Source organism: Silurus aristotelis (assembly GCF_946808225.1).
Source record: "Silurus aristotelis genome assembly, chromosome: 19".
NCBI lineage: Eukaryota > Metazoa > Chordata > Actinopteri > Siluriformes > Siluridae > Silurus > Silurus aristotelis.
Genome location: NC_139592.1, coordinates 6,289,189 through 6,310,853, shown reverse-complemented (window position 1 = coordinate 6,310,853; position 21,665 = coordinate 6,289,189). Strand labels below are relative to the sequence as shown.

At 38.3% G+C, this 21,665-nt stretch overlaps 2 protein-coding genes across 5 annotated transcripts in view; both read right to left on the bottom strand.

The window, feature by feature from the left end:
• Nucleotides 1–452: 452 nt before the first annotated feature.
• g6pd (glucose-6-phosphate dehydrogenase) lies at nt 453–12,884 on the bottom strand. Of its 3 annotated transcripts, XM_083569883.1 has the most exons (14): nt 12,661–12,883; nt 12,467–12,494; nt 12,047–12,168; nt 7,313–7,350; nt 6,771–6,879; nt 6,479–6,696; nt 6,191–6,349; nt 5,950–6,075; nt 5,713–5,806; nt 3,812–3,998; nt 3,383–3,618; nt 1,942–2,018; nt 1,747–1,839; nt 453–628 (listed from the first exon to the last, which is right to left on the bottom strand). In XM_083569883.1, exons 2-14 carry the CDS (start codon nt 12,468–12,470, stop codon nt 538–540), a joined length of 1,554 nt encoding a protein of 517 aa, XP_083426009.1. In that variant the 5' UTR covers nt 12,471–12,494; nt 12,661–12,883; the 3' UTR covers nt 453–537. The 3 variants fall into 3 exon arrangements, with proteins under 3 accessions (XP_083426009.1, XP_083426008.1, XP_083426010.1); XM_083569882.1 differs by lacking the exon at nt 12,467–12,494 and having other exon boundaries at nt 12,548–12,884; XM_083569884.1 differs by lacking the exon at nt 12,467–12,494 and having other exon boundaries at nt 12,661–12,881.
• A 4,378-nt stretch (nt 12,885–17,262) lies between these two features.
• Nucleotides 17,263–21,665, bottom strand: part of dip2ba (disco-interacting protein 2 homolog Ba) — a 59,081-nt gene continuing 54,678 nt past the window's right edge. The window contains exons 32-40 of one of the 2 annotated variants that reach the window (XM_083569751.1): nt 21,428–21,596; nt 21,148–21,318; nt 20,976–21,037; nt 20,797–20,854; nt 20,609–20,683; nt 20,248–20,422; nt 19,934–20,057; nt 18,100–19,507; nt 17,263–18,017 (exon numbers count right to left, since the gene is read on the bottom strand). In XM_083569751.1, the coding sequence (XP_083425877.1) occupies nt 19,255–19,507; nt 19,934–20,057; nt 20,248–20,422; nt 20,609–20,683; nt 20,797–20,854; nt 20,976–21,037; nt 21,148–21,318; nt 21,428–21,596 (1,087 nt within the window). In that variant the 3' untranslated portion in view covers nt 17,263–18,017; nt 18,100–19,254. The remainder of the gene's footprint in view (nt 18,018–18,099; nt 19,508–19,933; nt 20,058–20,247; nt 20,423–20,608; nt 20,684–20,796; nt 20,855–20,975; nt 21,038–21,147; nt 21,319–21,427; nt 21,597–21,665) is intronic. The other variant, XM_083569750.1, reaches the window with a different exon arrangement.

Here is a 21,665-nt window from a genome sequence, read left to right as displayed (position 1 = left end):
TTCATATGTATAATGTACCAAGTTGATGAGACTAATGACCTATACGCACAAAGGTTCATGTGAACAGTGCATCCATGACACACAAAAACACTGTACTATGTAAAATGATAAGACTTTGATTAACATTAGAAAGATCCTACGCACTCAACACTTCAAACATACAGTATAAAGGATTTTGTGGTCTCCTATTTGCCAACAGTGACATACATTTCTTTAATTAATTACAGATTAGAGCAGTGATTTATATAAAGAGGAAAATGAAAAGAGAGTGCAAATGTTAAGAACAGTTGTATATGCGAATAGGCCTGATATGGAAAAAGTGAATTATTTTTACGGTTGCTATTTTTTGCCATCGGTGGTTGCTAGCTCTCTCTCTCTCTTACACACCCCTATCTATCTATCTATCTATCTATCTATCTATCTATCTATCTATCTATCTATCTATCTATCTATCTATCTATCTATCTATCTATCTATCTAATTAGTTATTTTGGTCGGCATACAAACCAACACATGTAAACAATGTCTGTACTTTGTTCAGAGTCTGTGGGGATTGATCCATTTGTATGTTCCCTCATAACGGAAGCCCACCCTCTGCGACAATTCGTCTGCTTCGGGAGGTCCACGACTGAAAGTTAGAAACAACACGGGTTAGGATCAGAAATAGCTCGGACAACAAACTACTCCAATCCCAATAATTCACAGAGAGAAAAATAAGAGAGGCAGCCTTTTTTCCTTTTACGTAAACAGTATGAAAAAGGCATCAGTATTGTAAACCCACACCAAATAAAGCCGAGTACTATCCTGAGCAAAAAAGCTTCTTTCAAATCAACAACACTTCGGTAACCATTCTGTGTAGACAATAGAGACCTAGATCCTAAAGCTGGCAAGTGGTAGTAGGAAAGTAATAGGTAGTGAGTATTGGGTCATGAGCTCAAATGCCAGCACCACCAGCTGCCACAGTAATATACACCGCTCAGGCATAACATTGTCATTATAACATTATGAGCTATGAAGTGAATAACACTGATTATCTCTTCATCATGGCCCCTGATAGTGGGTGGGATATAGTAGCCATCAAATGAACATTTTGTCCTCAAAGTCGATGGGTTAAAAACAGGAAAAATGGGCAAGCGTAAGAATTTAAGTGAGTTTTACAAGGAAAAAACTGTGATGGCTAGACGACTGGGTCAGAGAGTCTTCAAAACTGCAGCTCTTGGAGAATGTTCCTGGTCTGCAGTGGTCAGTATTTATCAAAAGTGGTCCAAGGAAGGAACAGTGGTGAACCGGCGACATTGATGCACGTTGCGAGCGAAGGCTGGTCCATGTGGTCCGATCCAACAGATGAACTCCTGTAGCTCAAACTGCTAAAGAAGTTAATGCTGGTAATGCTTGATGGGTCGGGACTGTTTTGGCAGCAAAAGGGGGACCAACACAATATTAAGCAGGTGGTCATAATGTTATGCCGGATCAATGGCCATTAAGTTATACCTGGTTGGTGTAATTCTAAGTCACTATGAATAAGAGCATCCGCCAAAGGTCGTAAACGTTAATGTAAATGTGTTTAGTGTTTAAAACGCTGGACTTCTGACCAGAGGGCTATGAGTTCAAATTCCAGAACCACAATCTGCCAACCCTGAGCCCTTGTGCAAAGCCCTGTTTAGTTGTATAAATAAGATTATTGTAAATCACTCTGTATAAGGAAATTTGTTAAAAGCTGTAAATGTAATTGTATCCAAGGTTTACCTTCCATATTTATATTTATGAGGAACAATCTTCTCCTTTTCTATCTGATGAAGAAGTGGGGTGAAGATCCTCCATGCTTCCCTCAATTCATCACTAAAACAAGTAAGGTACAGATCATTCAAATATAGTGCTCCGGGACTTTTGCTACAGTGGCAATGCATTTCAAAGAAATAAGAATTTGAGTAGGAGTCTCACCTGCGCACAAAGTGCATTTGACTTCCACAGAAGACATCCAGAATCAGACGCTCATATGCATCTGGAAGCTTGACATCCTGAACAAAAAGAGTAAGAATACGTCAACATATTTGTACTTCACTGTTGTCACTATGGCACTCGAAACCCTGATCAGACTGCGACATTTACTGTAGGAAGAAATCACACTCAGCATATTTACTCCTGAGATTGTTATCTAGTTTCTTACTCACCTCATCCGAAATTAAAGATAAAACATTTCCGCTTCATTTTGATGAAATATATTTATAATTTCTCAAATGTAAGGATGCCAAAATATATTAGTGACCAAACGATTTGTTAAAATCCATCTTATTCCCTATGCTGCCACACAAAGTAAATGATCGTTATTGATCTTATGATCTTTGCTTTCCAAGTAGAACAAGTATATATTAACCCTGCGTTCATGCAAGCAAAGCAGAATTAATTTATTTTCTACAAAAGCTGCCGATCAGTCAGCAACAAAAGGCAAAGCAACAGTTAGACGCAATTAAATGTTCAGCGACTAATAACAATGGATTGTGGTGGTTTCATTTTTTCACCACCAGCTGAGGAGCAATATTTATGCGTTTCTTTCGAGGGTCCTGAGCTAGTTAACTTGCTGTACGATATTCACCAAACAACAGAACATATAAGGAGCAAACGAGGTAGTTTCTTGTATGATCATTCTTGCACTGCTAAGCCGTGATGAACTGCATAGATGCATTGTACGTTTCTCCAGGAGTTATAGTCTTGTATGAAGACCTCCGAATTGTGGTTTTTGTATTTGTTTGGTACATTTATACATCTTTGTCATTTGTGTCACTATTGCATTAGAATACTTACCAGCATTAAATTAATGATTGGAATTCCCTTTGACTACTTTAGATTTTGGAACTGAACCGAACATGGTTAATCAGTTTGTTTGCTGGCTACTTTGTAAATTACATATAAATCTAACAAACCATTCAACTATTTTTTATTTGAGATATGGTACTAAAGAAAATCTTAGCCAGACACACAGATGGTGGCACGGACAGACGCGTGGATAAACTGATGTCATATATAGGCCTTGTGTTCCTGAAAATGAAAAGGTAAGTACCATCTCTGGATGACAAACAGGAAGGAAGCTACAAAAATAAAATGGGGAAAAAAAAAAAAAAAAAAAAAACCCACCACCCACACACTCTTGGATAGTTGATCCAATGTGACCTTGAATGCACTTTGATCCAAAATCGTAGCAGTTCACCTGCTGGTTGCAGTGATCATTCCCTATAAATCCTGCAAAACATTCAACCACTTCTTTTTAAGACTCATTTAAATAATAATCTCATATCTAAAAGACAAACGAACAACCCAAAACCATAATGCCTTAACCACACACTGTCACAAGCATAAAAACAGTAATCAGAACCCTTTTTCTCACCTTGTACCTGCTACGGTAGGTCAGGTCCAGCTCAGTTTCCTCAGGGCTGAAGTAGACTCCTGGCTTCTTGCTCATCATTTTGGCATAGATAGCCTCATTGGGCTGGACACGGACCACCAGTTCGTTCCTACGGCACTGTGAATTGAAGATGTCGCCTGGTACATCTGAAAACTGCAGCCTCACTTCTGCCTTTCGTTCATTCAGTGCTTTTCCACATCTCAGTATGAATGGAACACCTGGAAAAGAGGAGATGGTGATTGGAGACCGCAAAATGAAATGGCAAGTCTAAACACAGGTTTACACTTTTTGCACTGACATGATTATGTCTATAAATGTCTGGAGGAGACATTACCAGGTACAATCAAAACATTTGTTTGGGTGTTTAAATTTTTCCAAAAAAACAAAAAACAAAAAGCAGACATTGCTTACCATCCCAACGTTCATTTCTAACATAGAGTACGACCGTAGCAAATGTAGCCTGTGTAGATCCTTTAGGAACAGTCGGGTCATCTAGGTAACCCAGCTTGGCATCTCCTTCTCCCTCGGAATCTCCCACGTACTGGCCCAAAACCACATCCGAGAGAGAAACAGGTTCAATGCACTTTAGCACCTTCACCTGCAGAGGGAACCAGATCAAATGTGCAATCAGATACAGTAGGAAGTAAAACTCCTTGTTCCAATTCCATGTGGCGCCTCAATGTCAGATGAAGTACACAAACTATTTACTCGAGTAAAAGTAGTAAATCTTACTCCAGTAAAAGTACTTCCGTTTAACTTTTAAAAGTATTTGCCTTCAAATATCCAAAGTACTGTTTTACTCTGGCTATAAATGTTTATTATAATTTTTGTCACTAGACTCTTTGCTTAATCAACTCAGTTTATGTGAAAAGACTAATCTTATGCTTAGCGCACAAATTTATGAATAGAATAATTAGTCAAATACTGATGGACATCTATTAAAATTATCATGAGCCCAAAAACTTATTTTCAACTGGTTTAAAGAGTCGTGTAAATAAGGCCACGGGGGTTGTTGCAGGTTAGAGACAGGAGTTTCTTATATCATTTATTCCTCTCAAAATGTTCTGTGTGCTGTTGAACTGAACTGTATTATACTGTATTATCTATACTCTTCATTCTGTTCAATTGTTTCCAGAAAGAATATCAGGTATATTTGAAATACCTCTGACCATAACCCCTATGCCTATTTTCCATGGTGTATGGAAATCTATTTTGCTCCATATAAGCAGAAATTTTCTGCAGGAGAGAACTGTATAATTGGTCATGCCACACTACTCGGTGGGTCGTGCACATTCTCTTGGCTTGTGCTGTGGTGCCCCGTAAGTCGCAATATGCAGTCTAGCAAATGACACAGGTAATTGGTCATTGCTGTGCAGTTCTGCCCTCCTTGAGTTGTTCTGATCAAGTAATATTGCTGCTGCCATATTTAGGCTGCAACTGTGTAAATGGCTTTACATTCCAAGTATTCCATACTACTCAGTGGAAACCATCTCTGGAATAGCGCAACTCTCCGAACAGCGGAGTCCGTTGCTATCTTTAAGCGATGGGTAAAGACCTACCTCTTCTCTTGAAACACAAACTCTAAGCACTCTTGTACTTCGCTCTGGACAAGGGCGTCTGCTAAATGCCATAAATGTAAAATGCAAATGAACATAAACCTTGACATTTTTTGTTCTTCGACTATACTCATCTTAACCACTGGATTAATGTGAAATGCGAGGTGGAATATATTTCACAGCAACTAAACATAAATAACAGCCTGCATGATATTTATTTAATGGGTATTGCCAGTGTGTATGCCACATTAGCCTTTGTGAAGGAATGAAAGATGACACACTCAAGCACTGGGCAAAGGAATCCTTTAAACTAATAGTTTGAATTTTCCGCTTTACAGAGTAATGCACTGTGTATGTGCGCATGTCCATGTAGGTTTCATCCAGGTTCTATAGTTTTCTCCCATTACGCAAAAACATACCAGTCTAGCCTACCATTCCTGCATGAATGAGCATGACCAGCTTAAACAGAGCTTCTCGTGGAAGCACCATAATTAAATTAGAGTGAAAGAGTAACACCACTGAGCTCTCAATGCTCATCTAAAAGAACTGACCCTTTTCTGAGTAACACATGAGACATCCTCATGTTTGGGATTTAGATTTAGGTTTTCCAAGTGCGGTTGCAAAACTGACCAGCAGATGCTGCTAAAGTGAAACAGTGTTGCAAACTCACTGCAATACTTTTCCTTCCTCAATCACTAAGATTTCACATCTTGATGTCCTCAGTAGTGTGGTTAATTTCGATGGCAAAATCATTACCTTCTCATCTCTTACGTCATCTGAGCTGGTGGAAGAAGGTTTCTCCATAGCAACCAGACTCAGCATCTGCAGTAGGTGATTTTGCATGACATCGCTGAAAATAGGTTAAAAAAAAAAAAAAAAAGGGAAGAGTAAAAAAAAAATAAAAATAAATAAAGATTTTCTATTGGCAAATCATGCAAGTTTAATAAGCAGTAGAATGTGTGGATCCTCTTTAATTTACTTAAATCATCTTACCGGATGATGCCAAAATCATCAAAGTAGCCACCTCTGCCCTGAGTTCCAAAAGGCTCCTTAAAGGTCAGAACCACACAGGCGATACTGTCCCGGTTCCATATGGGTCCAAATATTCTATTTCCAAACCTAGAAACATTTAATGAACGTACATAAGCATAGCGACAGTTATATTAATTTTTTAACACAAAGATGCAAATCAGTGAAGACTACAGTATAAGAATATGATGCAGCAAAGGCTTACCTTAAGACCATGAGGTTCTGCACCATCTCCTTGCCAAGATAATGGTCTATGCGGTAGATTTGGTCCTCGGTGAAGAGAGAGGAAAGATGATTGGACAATTCCTCCGAGCTCTGCAGGTCACGACCAAAAGGCTTTTCAACAATCACTCGGTTCCAACCCCTTTAATCCAAAGAACAATTTTTAATACTCAAATATCCATTATGAAACATTTTGAATCATAAACACTGGTTGTGAAATGTATATACAAGCAAATAAACTTGTAAAATAAATAAAATCACCACTTCTCACTTGGTGCTAAGACACTGGTGGCGAATGTTCTTGGTGACATTTTGGTAAATACTGGGCGGCAGGGCCAGGTAGAAGAGACGATTGGCCTTAGGGCCACCAGGCAGAGACAACAGGTGAACATGCAGGTTGGAGAAAGCAGCCTCGTCATCATACTTCCCACTAATGTACGAGTTCCGGCTGAAGAAGGCAGCGAGACGGTCTGCTTCAGTGTCCGCCACCTGAGGAAGTGTAGAAAATATTAGTATAAACCACACACACACACACACACACACACACACACACGATAGATCACCTTCATGTGGGGCAGACAGGCTTTTCGGATGGCATCCACACTCAGGTTAGAGCGTGCAAAGCCCACGAAGAAGGTCTGTTCAGGAAGAAGACCATCCCTGAATAACCACCTGAGGAAGAAAATTAAATATTTTTAAAGTTTGTTCCATGATAGACATATTAAAAGAGTATAAATAATGCTCGTATTTACTAAGCACAAACATCCTTTCTGACAGAACTCTCTTAAAAACAAGCCCTTGCTCTGTGTATACACAATCAGTTTCATTCAACTTTATTTTAGGTGTTGACCAGAATATATTAGAGTTGTTTCATTTAAGAGGATTTGCATTCAAGTTATATGAACAATGTTAGAGTTATTTGAGTTACTGGAGATCCTGTCAGTTTGAAGAATTCTCCTCTGACCTCATGAATAGACAAAGCCTGTCAATAGAAAAAGTTGCTCACTGAACGCATGCAACTTAAGTCAAACAGTTCTTATGTAATCTGATACTGTAGACCATCGAATGACACCGCAATCCATACGTTACCTCACAACTTTCTTACCATAAAGTCGGGTAAATCTTCTTTTTGGCCAGATCTCCCTATGGAAAAAAGGAAAACAGCGTTGTTATGTAAACACAGCATATTATGCATACAGTGGTATAAATATCAGAGATATACGACTGAATGCCTTTAAGAGTAGGCATAATATGTATGCAAAAACACTATCTGAAATCTGAAACTGTGGGTTTTTATCAAAATCCTATTTCCCCTAGTAAAATATTTGACTTTGGTCAAATGTATTTAAAAAAAAAAAAAAAAATGTTGAAAGTACAAGTGACAAAACTATGTGGAAATATTTTCGGTGTGGCAAATTTCAAAAATCCCATGCAAAGGTCATGTTGGGTAAAACTGTCAGTTAAACATACACAAAAGTAAAATTAGTGTCAGGCTGAATAAACATGTATAAAAACGTGCTTTTCTCGTGATTTGATGACATAAGCCTAATCCAATGACAATACCTGGGATTAGGGCATGGATTTGTTTTCATAGCTCCCACACACCCTACATTCCTGTTGATATACCTGTATTATTATTTTCTTAGCTTTATATATATTTATCTAAAAACAGAGATATATGGATATATATTGGAGTGTTGATAAAGTCAGGTACTGATGTAGGTGAGATGAGGAGGCCTGGGTTGCAGCCAGCATTTTAATTTATCCCAAAGTTGTTCAATAGGGTTAAAGCGCTATAGCAGGCCACTCAACATTTTCCACTCAAAGCATATCTTCAGAGTTTGTTTAGTGTTCAGGGGCAGAATCATGCTGGAACAGGTTTGGGACTCCTAATTTAAGTAGAGGAAAAATGCAACGTTACTGCATCCAAAGACATTTTATTGAACTGTGTGGTAACAGTCCAGGAAAGAACCAAATACAGGGTCACTTTTTGACACTTTTTTATTCTATATGATCTGCACAGTGGCTTCTATCGCCCACTTCTCAATCTTATCAAGGTACCACCAATTCATTGGTCCGACACCACTTCAACAACCAGCATTACTTACTGGGGTGTCCAAACTCTCAAAATGTTACACCCTATTCCTAAGTTATGAAGTTATAGCATTTTATGTTAAATTTCCCAGGATGCTACTTGGTCCACATTTATTATTTTTTCCAGTATTTATTTTCATATGTGTGTCGTCTTATGCAAACATTTACACGGAACTAATACACGGCTTCACAATGAGACCCATTGTTTGAATTTCTGCTTATTGAGAAAATGGGCAAATTAATGCATGATCATACAGAAACTATAAATAAAATCAACCAAGTGTTAGTGTGCACTTGTAAAACTGGTATTAACGGCAAAAACATGAGTCCAGAAACAGTTTAATGTTTCAGAAGTTCCTGTTGAGTAATAATGTGGCCTCAACCCAGAGTTAAACAATCTGTAACCTAACTGCAATACAAGTAGCAACATATGAACTTCTGTTTTCATTGTAGATACACAGAAAATCAAACTCCATTTTAAAATGCAATACAGTAATCCCCCGCTTTACCGCAGTTCGAGTTTTAATGTTTAAAAATTTGTTTATTTATTAATAAAAAAAGAATTATTAATTCTAACATTAAAAATGTTAATACAGTACAGTTACATAAAATAGCATTTTTGGGGTGGCGTCCGTTTATCACGGATTTTCATTTATCGCAGGCAGTTTTGGAATGTAACCACTGCGATAAACAGGGATTACTGTATTTTTAAAAAAGCAAACAAAAACCCTCCATTGTGCAAAAGCAGCAAGGTGCGAGTTGAAACAATAATAATAATAAAACAATTACAGTGGTGCAACACTAATATAGAGCAAATATCCTTCTAGATTTAAAATAAATAAAAAGTCACTGACTGGAGAAAAAAAAAAAAAACCCACAACACAATAATTGTTTGACTTTATAACACAAACTACATGCTAAAGTCAGGAACAAGCAAACGTATCATGATTTGTGGCACAGTTACAGTTGATTTCACAGATATGGGGGTAAAATTTGTCATTTCCTCTTCTTAATAAGGATTAACAAAGATGGTGTACTCTTGCATTATGTCTTCGTTAAGATTTTAATACAGGAATTCAAAACATTTACATTTGTTTTCATTGTAATAAAAAAAGATTGATGTTTCTCACATGGTAAACAGTAACATTTCAGGAAGGAAAAAGAAACCAGCAAAACAGCCAAGTAAATGGCACTGTGAAACAAGGAAGGACCTCAGCAAATAAAAGCATGCAGTAAACTGGCTGAGATTACAGTAACAAGTACACATTGACAAGCTGATTGCATGGATTGTGTACCAACAACTTGAACACATTTATTTTATAACAGACCTACACCAGTGGTTTGTGAGATGCTCAGATATGCACACAACTCACTTGCATCTTTATCAGAAGTTAGAAATACATCTAAATATATGACGGCTTTAAAAAAAAAAAAAAAAAAAAAGTACTTTCAGCTTCTTCCATTAGGGGTCGCCACAGCGGATCATCCGTATTCATGATCCGCAGGTTTGATTTGGCACATGTTTTTACACTGGATGCCCTTCCTAACGCAACCCTCCCCATTTATCCAGGCGGCACTAAGAGTGCACTGGGTTGTGCAACCATAATGACTGGGGTTGAGGGAACAAATACATGACTGCTAAATATATATAAAAAAAATAAACACTTATCAGCATTTTACTCTTGCATTAGTGCCGTTTTTTTAGTGCTAGTATATGGGCACATTTTATCACCCCTACAGACAAACATTTATATCAACAATAACCTTTATTTTGAAAGTAGATTATGATATATAAAACAAACTATCAAACTGTATGCACTATATGATGATACAATCTAATGAATACTGAGATGTTTTGCTTTGAAAAAAAATATATTTGTTTATATATTTTATAGACATGATTAAATGTAGGAAGTATGGGTTTAAACTATTGCCTCAGTTTTTTTTTCCCCCAAAAAGTAATTTTTTTGCACTGCATTTCCTGCTACACCAGCAATCCAGCCTCAAAAAAAGAACAAGGCTATTCAGATCAGCCCGAACAGACAAAGCTCTTTGTGAAGCCCAGATGTCCCTTTTCATGCATCTCTCAATCTGTGTTAATGCTGCCTAGCAACATGTGCACCAAGTACCTGCTTGAGTTATCAGAACAGAAAGCTGAAAAGCTGTGTGGCCTTGCTCAATGTCAGCAGTTTGACAAGTAGTCAAAAGGTCTGAAGATCTTAAATTTCAAAGCCATCATTCCAGGCTTTTACCTGGTGATAATCATCAATTCTGAGGTCTGAGCCCCTTTAAAGGAAGACTTCTATCAGAGTATGTAGCGTATGCTAATGAAGAACTATATTTGAGCATAATCTAGATACGCTTTGTAGAATGCCTTAAGGGAATCTAAAATATTTCTGGATAGACTGAAAAAGGTCATATTTTGCAGCAGTTAACCTAAAATCCTCAAAGTGCATGTCCTCATATAAACCATGCAAAAGTCTCGGTCTCTCCCCAAACACCAACTCAGCACCAGAAAACCCCATTTCCATGCACCACAGATCAGGGTTCTTAATGTTCTTATGCTATTACAGTTACCGTAATCTGATATGTTACCCAGGTAGAACACTCAAAACGCCTTCAAGACGTTCCACGCCCTTTCAGACTAACTACCGTGAAACATGGCTGCAAAGTAAAGGCTCATATCTTTGTCTGGATGAAATGCCGGGTGATCAGACCTCAAAAAAGCGACTCATCAACAGGTCACATCGTTTTTTATCCTGTGGATAGGATTTAACTTCATCTTATTAGAAACTTTTCACACAACCCGTTTATAGGCCATTTGTAATATTGCAAGAAAAAAAAAAAAAGTCACATTAGGGTTTTGTCCAGAGATTAGATCCAGTTGGTGTTTGTTTAAGTATTAGGTCACAAGTCTGGGCATAGTGCCACACCTAAGTCTACCAAAGCTACAGTTACCTGCAGGAAAAAGTGCTGACTGTGAATGATGCTGCACAAGCAGGCGCAATAGCGCCACACCTGTTTAAAAAAAGGAGAACTCTCCGTTTCCTCCTCAATGTTAATTTTTCTGCATTCGAAAGCTTATATTTTACAGATTACAGAAATTAAAACAAAACAAAAAAAAAATCAATCACATTCCTTTATTCAAGTTTTAGCCTTATGTAGGCCAATAGGTATGGGCATTTCTTTATTTTATCCCTTAGTCATTGTAATGGCTGTTTTGTCCCAAGTTAACATCTCTACAGAAGCCTGTTCCAGACATGTACATCTTTCTGACCCGACAGAACTTTTATAATGTTTGGCCATTCAGTAATCAGTGGCCTGCTTTCATAATTGCTGACCAATGAGCATTTACTGCCATGACTGGTTCCCTTTGTGTTACTCAGTCTGTATGTGCTGCAAGATTCATTTCCTCATTCAAGTATTCCTATTTTCATGTGTTGTATTACAAGACCTCCACTTTCCTCTAAATTACAGTAAAAAAAAAAAAAAAAAAAAGCAAACTCAAAACTCAAGATCACTCAATCATTGCAAGTAGATAGTGTAAGGTGTGGAAATGGAACAGAGACATGATCTATGGTGGGGCTGTTTTATCATAATCTAAATAAAATAGAACCAAGATGCAGATTATTAAAAATATATTTTTTACAATGACATTAAGCCCTCTTTTCAATACAATTTAATGTTGTGTTTGGGATATTCATGCTAGAGAGTCATGTGTTCACCCTTTTTGCTCATAACTTACTGATGCGCCCAAAATGATGAAGATATGGACATCGGATTGATGAAATTCTTTGTCCTGATGCAGCGCTTTCCTCAGCTCACCAAACACTTCAGAGCGGGACAGGGGTAGGGTGCTCATCTTCTCTGTGAAATCCAACAGGAGGTTTCTGGATTACTACAGATTTCATTCCATTTTCTAACTTCTGCTATGATTTGGGTGCATCCATTACCCAGTAAACTCAGATCTCTCAGTTGTGACATGTACATGCACAGATTGGCAAAGCCAGAAAATCATAATTATTTAATTGGGGGAAAAACAAAAACAGGAAAAAGTAGAGTCACAAGTCAACAGGAATCCTAATACCATTTAAAATCATAGAAAAGAGAAAGTAGAAGAGATCAACACATGCTACAGATATTTAACATTCTGCCGCTTCCTTACCCATACTATTTCTTTAGTTATGAAACTTCTGTTAAGGTAAAACATAAAATTAGTTTATAGTTTATTACAGTTAATACATACCATACAGAACAGATCTCTTAAACATGCCTTTTACTTTAATCGACGGGATTCTACAAGCTTGATACCTGTATTTAAAATATATAGATTTTGCAGAATATATAACATACACTTACATGTGTGCGTGGACGGACAGAACTCTATAGTGATCCAACAAATGAGAACTGAAGCTCAGTCAGAACACATTAGTAATGAATCCCCGCCACAGTCAGCCAAACATAAACACAAAAACCCGGAAGTCAAACTCAGGAACGATGCAATCGTGAGCCAATTAAATTACTCGAAGGCGTGGTCAAGACCAAGCGCAGCCTGTGTTTGGATCCGTGCTGCCGACTTTAAACACAGGTTCACACTAATAAGTGACAAAATGACCGGAGGGGCCATTAATTTCAAACGTGATCGTTATTAACTTTATGCTAATTAGATATATGACTCTATGAAGTAGGAAACTCAAAAGACTGGTTCGTATGATTCCTCTGACCAATCGTGTCTCTCGCGTGGTGTAACCCAAGCCCACCCACCCCTAACAACTTTAGCTCCAGCGTGCTTTCAGTTCCTACATACTGCTAAAGCTAAATTTGAAGGAAAATAAAAGGAATATGTGTGTTTTCCTTGTATTCTATCTATTGACTCAATCAATCGCTTTAAAATATATAAATATATACACATAATTTCTTTTGATAAATCATCGTGAATGTGCGCGTCATCTTGGATGGGTGGAGCAACAGGCGGCACTACTGATCTACTGCGCATGCGCTGCCTCCAGTTTCGCAAGACGGCGACTAGTTTTTCTTCCCCCTAAAAGCTACAAAAACCTTGAATAAATAATGGACCATTATATACAATCATTTGCTAATAAAGAGCCTTTTACACATTTTTTGTGATTTCAGTTCAATAGTGGAGCACACGTTACTGACTGCCTTAAACTTGATATGCTTCTCAGGTTCACTGAGAGGTGTGTACAGTGTGTAAAGCATGCTGCTCCCCATTGGTGCCCAATGACTCAGCACTTATTACCACATGTTTCCCATCAACCAATCAGTGATCAACACTGTTTCTCTCACCCTCACAAAGAAGTACTACCTGTTAACCAACTTTCATGTCTCAACAACTCGTAGTCTTGTCTACACAGTTCATTTTAATGCAGAAATAGGAAAATCCAACCAATTACAAGTCCTCAACTTGAAAAAATACTGGACTTCGAGTCAGTGTTTGCACAATAGATCTAGCAGGACAGCTGTAACTGCACCTTTTGCCCCACCTATAAGTTATAAACACATTTATAGTGATTTATCAGAAATAAGTAAACATCCCTTTGGCTTCCTCAATGTGTAATGCACAAGGTTATTGATTAACATATGCTATAAAGTATATTGATTTGTATATAAATATAGGTGCAAGCAAAAGTCAGTCAAAATGGTTCTTGCTTTGAGAGAACTCAGGAAATAAGTCAAGTAATTTTCACTGCAGAAATCTTCACCATTATTGGGCCAATCTGACATCTTTCTTGCCTAAAGTGAGAGGAAGAACTACATGAAGATGAACAATAGGGTTTCAAGTACATGAAAAGAGACCAATTAAAAATTTGTTATCTAATGAATGTATCCAGGCTGAACATCCACCATATAGAACACAAGCAGAAGATGATGATGATCATGTGATCAGGAATGTTTACATCGCTGACTCCCTCCGTCTCATCCACGATAGTCCCATACTTCTTGTTGCCTTCTGTCCTGCCTGTTAGCTTCTTAGTCCAGTGTACGTCTGTATTGAATGATAGCCAGGAAATGATACACCAGTGGTAGGTGCAATGACAAGAAAAAAATATTGTCATCAAATAGATTGAAACTTGAGTCTGGTTTCAAAATGTAATAAGTAGAAAGTCCAGATATTTGAGAAAAAAAAAATTCTCAAAACAATGAAACAAACAGCAATTTATTATTTCAATTGCAAAACTGAGTTGACTGCAATTTTAATGTTAAAGAAAAGAACATTTTAAAAGTTTGTCTCGATTTCAGATTTGTTTTTGCTGCAGAATCCACAAGCCATTATAATAACCTATTCTTATCAATATATGGTTATATTTCTAATCAGATTTTTCAGTTAATTCTTTTTGAATCAATAATTGCATTTCATTTGTAACTTTTTTTTTTAGATGTCCTTTAGCTCATGAATGATTTCTAATTCATTTCATTTTAAAAGTTCAGCCGTTTAGTACTATGGCCCATGTGCAGAATTCTGCACAAGACACCACCAAACAACAAATGCATAAATAACCATTGAATAAAAACACCAGTGTGATGTTTGAAAAGAGAATGGATTAAAACAGCATCGAATAAAACCGCACATTCAGCTCCTAGGATGTTTTTGGGAGGTAAGAGGAAGCTGTGGGTGCACTCTGAAGGTATACAAATACTGACTGTACCCCAGCACCACACAAGACACTCGAGCACACACATGTCCATGTCATTGCTGTTTTGAGTATTGTTGGTCTTGCAGTGGAGTGGTCCTGTGGTGGTCCTCTTCCAGTGACGATGCAGAGGATAGCTCTGAAGGGCAACGGACACATTCTCATGAACTGTGCCAATACAGTATCGCAAATTGATACGATTGTATATTGTGCTGTTGGGGCCTAAATAATTTCAAATATATTTAGTTCTCATTAAATTTACTTAATTACTGCAGTACTTAATTCATGTTCACTGCTTCTGTTTGTTAGCACCAGTCAATTGGATATCAGTGAACGATTTGAACTTATAGAGAACCATTACTGATGCTACTAAGAGAAAATTTACCTGCAGTTTTACATGGCTGTACAGAGGTTATATTTAAATCTCTCTTGATTTGTTTTCTGTCTATATAGTGTCCTGAGCACAGTCAAGTGCAAACAGTTACATCAATCACTGATCACGTCTGGGTAAAAAGAAAAATATTCGAAGAAAATGTAAATAAATAAAATTGACTAGGGCTGAAACGATTCCTTAAGTATTTTGAAAAATTCGACGCTTCGTTTAGTCCATTTAACTAAAACACAATGAATCGTGTTTCCCACGGACCAGTTTTACCGACGCACCTTTCGCTAAACTCTGGAGCGCTCTGGACAGGTAAACACAGAAAACGTTGCAGAGTAAAAACTGGAGGAACGTTTGAGATCATTTCAAACTAAAAATCGATGAAAACCCCGCATAGTGCGGTTACCGTTTATAAAGTAATTTGAAATTGATTTTTATTTATATACAGTGCATTAAAAAAGCCCCCCCGCAGGTCTAAATCCCCCCGCCAAAAAACTATTTGTTCATTTTAAGAAACCAGTCTTATTTTCTCGCTCTTATTTAGTATTGCTCTTTAGGAAAGGAAAAAAAAAAGTATCTTATCCAATCACTCAATTATTTGATAGAATAATCGTTAATCAATTACTAAAATCACCAATAGCAGCAGCCCTAAAATAGACACACTTTACTGCACATACTGCAAATTACTATTTCACTTGTATAATATATACAGTACAGACCAAAAGTTTGGACACACCATCTCATTCAAAGAGTTTTCTTTATTTTCATGACTATGAAAATTGTAGAGTCACACTGAAGGCATCAAGGGCTATTTGACCAAGAAGGAGAGTGATGGGGTGCTGCGCCAGATGACCTGGCCTCCACAGTCACCGGACCTGAACCCAATCGAGATGGTTTAGGGGTGAGCTGGACCGCAGAGTGAAGGCAAAAGGGCCAACAAGTGCCAAGCATCTCTCAGGGAACTCCTTCAAGACTGTTGGAAGACCATTTCAGGTGACCTCTTGAAGATCATCAAGAGAATGCCAAAAGTGTGCAAAGCAGTAATCAAAGCAAAAGGTGGCTACTTTGAAGAACCTAGAATATGATATTTTTCAGTTTTTTCACACTTTTTTGTTATGTATATAATTCCATATATAATTCCACATGTGTTAATTCGAAGTTTTGATGCCTTCAGTGTGAATCTACAATTTTCATAGTCATGAAAATAAAGAAAACTCTTTGAAGGTGTGTCCAAACTTTTGGTCTGTACTGTACATATATGCAGGCAAAAGAATTGAGACCTGGCTTTTCCAGTCATATATGATTTTTCCTCAAACAGTTGTTTTTGGATGCGGCTGCATTAAAATTTCCCTTCACTTTAACTGTGTGAAGTAAACCTGTTCCAGTATGACAAGACCCCTGTTCACAAAACCAGTTCCGTGAAGATGTGATTTACATGGTCTGAAGTGGAAGATCTCCTGCTATAAACCTTATTGAACATCTTTGGAATGAATTGGAATGTTGACTGCACCCCAGACCTCCTCACCTCATCTACATCAGTACCTGACTTTACTAACACCCCTGTGAGTGAGTGCGTCTCCACAAGTACACTCCAAAATCTAGTAGAACATCTTCCCAGAAAAGTGGAGTTTATTATAAACACAAACGTGGACTAGATGTGGAACCGGATGTTTAAAAAAGCACAATCATATATTAGATGCCCACAAACCTTCGTCCATATATAGTTTATATACAGATTCCTATTTATATATTCTGTCATGAGGTTAATTGGATTGTTGTATTGAGAAAAGAAATAAGTGATCAGAAGTGAAATAAATCTGATAGACCTACTACACATGGGGCAAACTCGTGTAGGTCATTAACTTATTGTATTATGATGTTGAAGACACATTTTGCGTTTAACAAAAAATATAGAAAAAAACACTGTCTATTTAATAGGTTTAATTACATGGGAATTCAGTTCTGCATTGAAATTAACTGATTTGCAACATCTAGAATAAAACAAAACAAAAAAGAAAAACTTAATCCGGTCCATCAGAACAGTATTCGAATGGGGCACTACGATTAAAGTTCAGTTCTCAGAATAATTCAGTTTGCAGTTGGCCTGAATCGAGTGAACCAGAATTAGCAGCTGTCAGTAAAGAGTCCACAGAATAAAACCTCTTCTGTCACAGATGGATTTGCGTGTGTTCCTAATGCCAGGAAGTGAGTTTCAATTGTATCCGATGTTAAATGTTACACGATTCTCTGCTAAAATGGACAAAAACATTGAACGGCATGTAAACAGTAAAGCGATGTAAAGCTGGTAAAACTAAAATCATTCCTTAAATATTTGCATTAATATTAACAATAACCAGAAAGTAAATGCTTTTTTTTTTTTGTTTGTTTTTGTCTTTTTGTTTTTAACAATACTGCAATCATGATGGAATGAGTAATATGTGCACACACACGAACTAAAAAAAAACAAAACACAGAAATTAAAAGACAGAACGTGCAATTAAATTGTATTTTTTCCCTCACAGACAAATGTGTAAAATAGTTATTTTTTTTTATAATTCTTCTTTTTAAGTCAGTGATGAGAAAATGTTCCCCATAAACGATAACGATCAGTCAAGTTTAGGGGACGGTGATGACGTGTCCGTTTGATTATACAGTAACACCCAGTGAGACACTACGATAACCTACACACACACACACACACACACACACACACACACACACACACACACACACACACACACACACACACACACACACACACACACACACACACACACACACACACACACACACACATGAAGCCTTCCAGATTTTTACCAGTCCCTTTGATACCAGTACAAAGTATAAGTCCAGCAATAAAATAAAAGGATAAAACATACATATAAAAGTAAAATTTCCACAGGTTTCATAAGGCATGGAGTTTATCTTGAAACTTTTTTCCACCCTTGGTTCACTGCGTATAAAAATTTCAAGATAGAAATCCAGTATGCGCGAATGTGCTTCCTATGAGGATCCTTTAAAAGCTATTTATTACACTGGTTATCAAATGCTGTGCATTACTGTTGGCAATATGAGTTATAAAATCTACTCTCGTGTGCGCAGACAGAGGTTTAGATGTAAACCTTTCACTTTCCACTTTGAAACTAGTAGTTCTGAGTAAAAGACAAAATATATATATGAACAAAGCAAATTCTGCGTGTCAAACTAGCGCAGCCAATGACGCTGGTGATCTTGCTAATACTCAACGATGTCCATCTGGTGTTTTGTCCAGCAGGGGAGAAATGGTGCTTGAAGATCTGAGTGAGCACCGACAAGGGTTTTCAGAAGCCCTCTTGAATCAGGACAGAGTTTTGCCCTCTTGAATGCTGCATAATGTAATCCCAGACTACACCACACCAGACAGTGTTCTCCCCAGATGGACAAAATATGTTGCAAGACCTCTTTTAAATTTGCTTGCACTCGTAGAATGAAAAATGAAGGACACCCTCCCCACACAAAAAAAAAAAGGCTCAAAAGGAGGAGGAATAAAGTGCAAGGACAAGTTTTTATATGTAATCCCCTCCAGGCATCTGTCTGATCTGAACCCAGAGCATAAGGTCTTTAGGGGCCGTTGGTACTGACTGCCCTGCTGAAGAGGCAATTGCAAGCAGTCAGTAACTTGCTTTTTTTTTTTTTTTTTTTGCCTCCGTGATCTTCAAAATAGGCGTTGGTAAAGTTGCGGGTTAAAAAACATGGCAGGGTTAACCTGTTAGTCTAGCACAAGGAGAAAAGGAGCACCTCCTGGAAACGATGCTGCATGTCTAATGCCGCTTCTCATTATCGAGAGGCACAGAGATGATTGGCTGACGGCTCCCGGCTTGGGAAAGACTGCCGCTTTTGCGATATTTATTTATCCCCTGAAGACGTTCCCATCAGAGCTCACATGTTGTATGCCACGTAGATGGGGTCTAGCTGGTCTGCCAGGAAGGAGTCCCTCAGGTGCATGCGCTGTTTTTCCCCTCGAGAGTTGATTGGGATGACACCGGGGTCCACCACAACCACCACTCCAACAATCAGGTGGTGCTCTTCAAGAACCACTCCAGTGATCAGAGGCACCAGATCCAAAGCTTCCTGCTCAGAGCTGCTCAGCTCAGCCACCACCACCAGCAGGTTAGTCCAAGTGAACACAGCACTGTGAAGAAGTCCAATCACAATAAGCACTTAACTGTCTATAATACAGTCCATGGGCATAAATAATTTGTAATCATTCCACAATTTCTATTACTGAGTGCTAGCATGGTGGTAGTGTGTACTATTACTAGTGTGTACTATTACTGATAAGCGGCGCACATGTCAAGGGCTGTCCTAGGATGGTTCATGCATACTGACAAATCTTTCTATGATGAATCTTTCTAGGTGTTCGTTAAACGCTGGGATAAGTGTAAAAAAATAAATGCAGTTTCCCCTCCTTGAAATTTGTTCTAAAAGGTCAAAGGTTTGACTTAAACGCCCCTCTTATGTGTAGAAAATATCCAATAATATAAAACTGTTGCAAAATTATCTTTGCAAAGGTTATCCAAGTAGTGAAGGTAAAAATGTGATGCTAAATGACACTAACCTTTCTGCAATGCTGCGATGTGCCCGTGATATTGATGTTTCGATGTCGATGGGGTGATAACGCAGACCTCGCAGCTCCAATGTCTCATCCAGCGAGCCGACCACAAACAGCGCATCATGACGATCTAAAGAACAATTTTAATATTCATTCACACATGCATGGTGTGTGAAAACACAGCCACGTCAAAAAGACAACAGATTCAAACAGAAATGCTGAGCTGTGCGTATAGAATACTACTCTAAACTTTTACACCTCATGTCTTTTTTAATACAGTGTTCAGTAAATGCAGTGTTTTCTTGCTGTCAAACTCTGACCTCCGGTAGCGTCCAGCAGCTCGGTCCTTCTGATGAAGCCCAGATATCCGGTCCTGGCCCACAGCGTCTGAGTCTCTCCAAAGCTCAAGTGTGTATTGAAGTGATCAGCCTGCAGGTTCTCCTCTCCATAAATGGTGTAGTAGCCACTGGCATTGTGAGGGCTGTTCACCCAGATCTGTGGTGGAACAGTCAGGAAACAGAAAATGCATGAAAAAACATGTAACGCAGACATATTCTCTCGTTACCATTGTTTCTTTTTTATAGTTATTATTAAACTTGAAAACTTGAAAACTTTTTTTAGCAAATCAAAGGCTATTTATGTTTTTCTTGTGCACATGTATAAATGCGTGTGTCCTGTTACCTCGCCCAGATGCGAGTCTCCAAGTGGTCCCTTAGTTTCTGGGTTTACAATAATTACTCGCACTCCTGGAAGAATCTGAATACAAACACAACATACAATTACCTTTAATTCAGGTTTATTCACACACGCACGTACGCACACACACACACACAGCTGAGAGAAAGGTAGCAAATATACAGTTTGCTTACAGTTCCTGACTCCATTAGAGGCAGACTCTGAGGAGCTCCTTTCTCCACCAGCCTCACTCTGCAACACACACACACACACACACACACACACACACACACACACACACACACACGGTTAGTGCATCATGCATATATTCTTTGTGATTAGAGATCACTTGGCTAAGGCAGATCATCCTTACCGGTCATGGCGGAGGGATTTCATGTCCACGTAAACAGTAGAAGGATCTGGACCAGCCGTGCCCTATACAAAATGAGTGAGTGTAAGAATGATATAAACATATATTATACCAATATTTTAAATGGGTGGCTTGTGTGTGTGTGTGCGGGTGTGTGTGTGCTGTGATTGCTGACCTGCAGGCCGATGGCCAGGTTGACTCTAGAGCCGAATGCGGTGCTAACTGCACGTGGTGAAAGGCCAAGGTCTTTGAACAGCTTGGAGAAGGACTGTGTGAGTGTCAAGCGAGGCCTTTCTTCCGCCACCACGACACAGCTCCTCACGCATGACAGATTTACACCCCGTGTCTGCAAACCAACACAACTCAGTCATACACTTTTATTTATACACACACACACACACACACACACACACACACACACACAATATGTTTTGAATATATATGATCGTAATCACCTTTAGAAGCTCAGTCTGCGTGCCCAGACTCTTGGTGCAGAGCTCCATGACAGAGTAGGAGCAGAAGGTGTCTCTGATCTTATACTGACTAAGTGTGCTCAGCCACAGAGGAGGAGTGCCCTCCAGCTCCATTGGGGGAATCAGGATGGACTGGTGACCTGAATATACACTGTAACCACATACATGAAGAAAGAACATGATGGAAAGGTCAAATTTTAATGAGGTCAAGTTTTGGGTT

Bases quoted from the DNA above. Each gene is read 5' to 3' on its own strand.
- g6pd (XM_083569882.1), bottom strand. From the start codon at position 12,572: ATGTTTAAGAGATCTGTTCTGTATG. The intron at 12,169-12,547 runs GTATGTATTAAC...TGGATTTCACAG, and splicing joins TAAGAGATCTGTTCTGTATG to AGAAGATGAGCACCCTACCC. The intron at 6,880-7,312 runs GTAAGAAAGTTG...TTTCTTCCTCAG, and splicing joins AAGATTTACCCGACTTTATG to GTGGTTATTCAGGGATGGTC.